At 48.5% G+C, this 6,453-nt stretch overlaps 1 protein-coding gene across 1 annotated transcript in view; it reads right to left on the bottom strand.

Moving 5' to 3' along the window:
• Positions 1-6,453, bottom strand: part of LRRC75B (leucine rich repeat containing 75B) — a 14,349-nt gene continuing 7,896 nt past the window's right edge. Inside the window, exon 5 of the mRNA XM_010004855.1 lies at positions 1-658. Within this exon, the coding sequence (XP_010003157.1) occupies positions 136-658 (523 nt within the window). The 3' untranslated portion in view covers positions 1-135. The remainder of the gene's footprint in view (positions 659-6,453) is intronic.

The following is a 6,453-nucleotide window of genomic DNA, read 5'->3' as shown; positions in this document are numbered from 1 at the left end:
TTTTGGGGGAGATATCAGGGAAGGTGAGAGAAAAGAGCCAAAGGAAGATGGTAAAGCTGGCCCTCTGCTTGATGTTTTTAGTCAAGACTTCTCCTTGGGGAGGCTTCAGTGTGCCAGCATCAGCCTGTTGTCCAGTCACCTCTCACAGCCCTGCTGAGAGAAAGCACGTGGTGGGGTGCTCTCTGCTGCATCCTCCTCTGGCTGGCTGCCCTCGTGCCCGCTGGAGATCTCAGAGTCGCAGTCGAGCGCCTCATAGATGGTAGGCAGCGTGGTCCGCTGGCTGAGGCGCTTGCGCAGGCCCACTAGCAGTGGCTGTGGCATGGAGGAGACATCCACGTTGTTGCCGAGGTCAACCCAGGCCAGGCAAGGAAACTTGTTCATGTCCTTCATGGTGTCGGTCAGCTCCTTCATGGTTGCCCGTGTCAGTCGGTTGCCATTGAGGGAAAGGTGTGTGAGCCTGGGTAGTGCCCAGAGGAAGGGCAGCAGCAGGCGCACCATGTCATCATTCAGCTCGGTGAAGCTCAGGTCTACAGAGGTGAGGTGGTCCCCATTGTTCTGCAGGTAGTAGGCCATGCGGTGGACATCCCTCATGGTCAGAGGAATCCCTGACAAATCCATGGAGTCCTGGCACACTTTCTTCTGCAGGCTGGTCTTCAGGCTAATAATGGAAAGGGGTAGAGAGAGAAATCATTAAGGGGACTGCTGTCCTCCATCTGTCTTCCAAGTTGGGACGGGGGAGAACTCATTAAGAACATGGGCTAGAATGTTAAGCAAAGGGTTAATGGAGCTCATTTGGGAAACAGGCACAAGGTTTGTACTATGCTTCTGGGCAGACTTGGTCCTGGGGCTTTTCTATATATTCTCAGCACTCCACATAAACTTTGCCAGAACTGGCTAAGCATAGGATGCTAAAGTGTCTTCCATTAGCACATTTCAAAGGGTTTGTCTGTATGTGCGTGGAAAGCAAAACTAACCAAGGCAAGAAAACTTTTCAAGTGCAGTAGTTTGGACTATGTGGGGCTGTTTGTGTGCCACCTCTCAAGGTGAATGCCAAGGTCTTTCGCAAGCAGACTATGCTGCTGAGGTACTGCAGAGGACAGCAGTGTTAAAAAGCTGAGAAATGGGTATTTTATCAGGGAAACAATCTACAGGCAAACTGCACTCCAGGGGTGGATTTACTGCATGTCCCTTTAAAAGCCTTCCTAAGCAGCCCTTAGTCAGTAAGCAGCACCAGTTGCTGCCTATTTGGGTCTCTGTGGTCAGCAGATCATCTGGGATCTGCTTCAGCTGTGAGAAGGCAGGGAGGGCATAAGGGTGCTAAAAGAAATCAAGAGAGAGTTTCAGCCATTTCTTTTGCTGTCTGCCTGGCAAGTGGAGCGAGGAGGAGGTAGGTAAGCTGTACAGCAGGCAAAGCTGTGCTATGGGGCTGTTGGGTTTGCAAAGGGAATGGGCTGTACGGTGGACTGTGGGTTTGTGAGAGTGCTGTGAGAAGCTGGAGCTGTGGGGGCTATAGTAGCTGATGGGGATATGTTGCAAGATCAAGTAAAAGTGTGTGTTGGTGTAAAGCAGGAAAACCTAGTACCTTAAATGATATTAGTCTTACTGTCCTTTGGAACACATCTAGCTTTAAGGATATAGGAGCCCTAGTACGACCTCCTGTAGTCATCTGCTCAGTGGGTCTAGAAGTGCCTTTTTGAGCTTGGGAGGAGCAGGGTGGGTTAAGAATTAACCACCAATATGAAGGTCCCCACTCTTCCTATCTGGCTTTCTGTAGCGTCGTGAACACCTGTGGCACAGCCAGTCCCTGAAAGCAGTGTGGGTACATGGGGACATGCAATTTCCTCGGAGGAGGCTGCAGCACCGCAGGAGCTCCCGTGGCAGGTGAGAATGCCTCTATCAGCCCCAGTGTTGCGAGGCCCTTCTGCAGTTGTGGAGAGGGTGTGACATTGCCTCTGTAGCTTTGCTTTGCGTGTGCATCTTGGAAACTTAATAACCCTCCATGAGCATGTGGTAATACAAGTGAATAAATGTGCATCAGTGCAAGCGGCAGCCCTCCATGGATACAGTCAAGACTGGCAAATCTGTAGCTGTGCTTCCCTGTAGGAGCATGAGGTGGAAAGACCTCATGGCCTGCCCGGTTGATTCTCAAGCCCACAGATTCCTGCTCTGGGTTTAGCAGCCCTTTGTTCAGGCTTCTGTGTGTCCTTGTGCTTCCTGTGGGAATGCACTGTGCACAGCTGAGGCTGCACCTGTAAGCGTGCATTTGAGCTTACAAGTGCTTATAGTAGAGAGGTAGGAACAGCATGGGCTAACTTACATTCAGACGTAGAGGTTTAAAAGAGCCTCATGTATTACTTACTAAATGTTTACAATACATCAGCTAGACTATTCCTCAGTGGATCACAGAAGGGATAAGGAGTGTAGTGCTTGTCTGTACTGTTGAACAGCAGACACTGATGTACCGATGACTTATAATTGGTCTGAAAGCACACAAGTTCTCCAAGGGGCCTTCACTTAAAGATTCACTCCAATATCAGGGCCCCAGAGACAGGATTGTGAAGAATAATTAATCATTGCTTGTAGCAGAGATTCTGTTTTCTCAACTGCTGCAATAGTTGCATTTGTGAACTGTGCATTCTGCAGTCTGCGTGGCACTGGGATAGCCTTCCTTTTCCTGGTAATCCAAGGGATACTTGCTATCAGCTCAGACTGCCTGAGAGCTGTATTTCTTCAGCTCTCCTGGAAAAACAATGTGTCCTTCTTTGTATTTCTTTGTAATTTGTCACCAACCACCAGCAGTTGTGTAGCACAATCTACCACAAAAGAGAGCTCAACCTTTATAAAATCTGTCAGGGACTGCCCTGACTGGCTTTGAAGCTGCAAGTTTCAGGTCTCCCTTGTGCAGTCTCCTGCACTCCCTTTGGCCATGCTAGGTATTTTATCTGAGCATTTGATATTCAATACTTGTACTAGCAAAACCACGCATCGGATGCACATTTGAGGAGTGCACTCATTTTGGTCAGGTTAAGATGGGAGAATCAATCTTGAGTGTAAATAGAGGAAACAGTCCCCTGTACAAAGAACAGGCTGATTCAAGAGGTGAAACAGAAGCCTTCCCTGGCCTGTATTGGTTTAGAATAGGATTTTTTGGAAGTGTGGGGAAATACAGAATAAAGAGCCATAGAAGCAAGCCTGTAATGACTTCATTTCCTGTTTTGTGCAAATGCAGCTTGTGGTTTCTGGAAATCTTCTTTTCCAGTGCTGTCAACCTATGGCAGATCCTGGGGAGGGCTGAGAAGGGAAAGGGAACATAAACACAGGGACACCTCCCTGGCCCCAAACCTTATCTGAATCTGTGCAGAGCCTCCTCTGACCTTCCTATTGTAAAGTTACAAGAAATAAGCCTTAATGCTTCCAGTTTGGGATGGAACCAAGCTGGAGTGGGGACCACTGGAGGGCATGTCTGAGCCAGCACCGCTCCCTCTGCCGGGCCTCACATTCAGGTGCCGTTTGTCCTGCTGTGACTGCAACAGCAACTTTCTTGACAAGGGGCGAGTTTGAATGTCTCTTGGAATCCCCTTTTGAGTGACTTGGCTTTGAGTGCAGACAGTTGTTAAGTGAGGGAAAATGTCAGAAGCACAAAAGCAATGTGGTTGTCTGTCTCTGCCTGCTAAGCCTCCCCTCCTGTTGACTGCCCTGCAGGGACTGCAGTAGTAAGTCATGGATTGTGCTCTGACCAGAACAAGTACTTTCTGCTCTCCCTAGCAACTAGCCAATACCCTGAGGAGGGGCCTTAAGAAGACAAATTATCTTCCCATAATTGATTCTCCAGACTGGACTGCTTCTGGCTGAATGTGCTTAAATCCTACTGTCTCCTGTCCTGTGCCAGGGCCCTCCCTCCTTTGCTGGCTTGTTTTTCCTTCTTGTGCTTCCTGCTGCTTCCTTTTGCCCTCATTGCTGTACCTGCCAGGGCGACTCTGGGTCTCCTGTCTCAGCACTGTGGGCTCCTCTTGTGTTTAAGTAGTTCTCTTGCCTGTAAAAATGCCTCTTGCAGGTATGTGTCTATAGAAGCCTTGCCTTAGTGGATATAGCCCCTAATGCTGCAGCCAGGCCCTCAGCTCTCTGGTAAGTGCTGAAGCATGAGACTTGACATCCTGTGCATGCTTTGAACCTTGGCAGCTCTCCTCCTTGCCTCCTTGGTGTTCTGTACAGCTCCAAGAGGTGCAACTAAAACACCATCTTTGGGGCAGGGCACAGAATAGCTGACCACTCCTGTTACTTTAAAGGTAAACATATCTGCTTGGTAATTTTTTTGGAGCTCTGCTAAGCTCTGTTTCTCTTGGGGTGGAGAGCACTGGACTCCAAGCTCTCAGACACTTGTGCAGCGGCTGAAAAAATGCCAGGGTTATTTCCAGGGAAATGGGTCATCTGTTATCCCCTCATTTCTGCAAGTCAAATCAGCTTAAAGATTGCTTCAGCTGCAGAAGCTTTTTTTCTTTGTGTGAGACAAAACAGCTACTTAGCAACATGGCTCTTGATGCCCATGGGATCTGTGGACAGAGGACTGCAAAGCACTAGAAGCTGGATTAACCTAATGCTACTGCAACTGGTGCTGTGTGTGTGGATTTATAATTGTGGGGATTTGCATCTAACAAGGATGTGCATCCTGGATGCAGGGAAGCAGACTGTGTTTGTACCACCTGCAGCAAGCTTAGAGAGGAAACAAACCCCCACTGCTTCAGAAGCTGGAGAAATGGCTGCAAGTGAGAAATAGTGTAAAACTTTGAGCAAGAAGCAAGGGCAGTCAGCAGTCTGTCCTCTACTTCCTGCCTGGAGCTGGGTGCAGCATCCAGTAAGGAATGCTTCCACATCTTTCTTTGAGTCCACTGAGGGCTCAGCACATGTTTTTTATTATCACTGAATCCCTTCAACTTCTTGCTCATCAGCTACATTCTTTGGTGGCTGCAGGGAAGAGGTGCAGTGGTTTTTCATTGCTCCGGTGGGACCTGCAGCAGCCTCAGTGGTGCTTGACCTCTTGTTAGCTTTGTGGAGTTTGGAGGAGCTTGTTCAGACCAAGAATGTTCAGGTTTCTGGAGACCCAGGCTCATTTCCTTGTTACCATGCTACAGAGAGAGGCTAGGAAGGAATGGTAAGAGTCACATAGGATTTCAGTAATGAAGGATGCCTGCTAGTCTCTGCCTGTCTCTCTGGGGAATTACCAGCTTTCTTCCCATCCACCTCCTTATTTTTTAATTTAATTTGCCTCCAAATGTAAAATTTTCCTAATGGCAGTCTCCCATCACTGTGTATCCCCTCCTTCATTAACAGGCACTGCCAGTAGTAGCAAATCAGCTGGGTGTCTCTTGGCTACTCTTCCTTGCATAGAACCTAGTGACAGGCATGTCCGGATGGCTTCTCTGCTTCAAGCAGTGATTTAGAGGATGGACTTAGGGCTTTTCAATTGCCTGCTTAGCATAATGTGCTTGCTTTGCTTCCCTGTGGCACAGGGTGCTGCTGTGCAGGGCTGGCTTCATGTGCTTCTAGTGAGACATGAAAAAAGGAAGAGATGCCTCAGAAGTAGTGACCTAGACTAATGTGGCCCCAGGTGTTCTGGGGCTGGGCCCTGCACAAACAAGCCACTTTAATTAGAAGTCCTCAGCTGCATCTCCATCCTTGCACCTGAGTTCTTTTAATCAACTGTGGGGGGAGAGAAGGAAGTGCAAATGTGGCATTTCTGCCACTGTCCCTCTTGAAGTGGGGTGGGATGTGGTTACCTGTAGGTGATGATGCAGCCAAGTGCCTCTCCTCCTGGCTCTGCTGTCCCCTTCACTCTGTCCTTGAAGGTGTGATCAAGAGAGCTGTGAACCCTTAGTCTTCCTCTTGCTGCCACTTGATCCATCAAAGACCTGTGGTTGTTTCCCCTTGTTATTTAGGTCTATCCTAGCACAGCAGGGAATACTTGCTGTGGGTGTCACATATCAGCCCATGTCCTTGTGAGTTCTTCAGTTGTGTAAAAGATAAAAAGGTTACAAGGTCTCTGCTGATTCCTTTTAACTACCATCTGCCACCCAACCTCCATTATTTCACTCATTGTCTACCTCTGTCAAAGTGTCCTGCTTCTCCTGCCTGTCTTGGACTTTTTCCTTCTGATCTGTGATTGGACAGTGTCAAGCTGCAGGATGACCCTTTTTACTACCTCCAACAGCCTTTGCGTGTGCTCCTGCTTCTTGATGCTGCTGGAACCCTGCACTGTTAGATAAGGGGAGGAGACAGTTCCTGCCTATTTCCACAGTTTATTCACCAGCTCATGTCTGTCCAGCTGGCATCTTCATGAGCAGCAGCTTCTTGAAAACATTGTGTGGGGCAGCTCCTGTGTTCCCATATGACTGTTGCCATGTGGCTTTAGTTAACTGACTGGTATTCTCTTAACTTGGCTTTCTTTCTCTAAAGCAG

This window comes from Chaetura pelagica, unplaced genomic scaffold, assembly GCF_000747805.2.
Source record: "Chaetura pelagica isolate M959 unplaced genomic scaffold, ChaPel_1.0 scaffold249, whole genome shotgun sequence".
NCBI classification, from domain to species: domain Eukaryota; kingdom Metazoa; phylum Chordata; class Aves; order Apodiformes; family Apodidae; genus Chaetura; species Chaetura pelagica.
The sequence above is the reverse complement of the archived record's forward strand: the minus strand, read 5'-3'. Positions and strand labels throughout refer to the sequence as shown.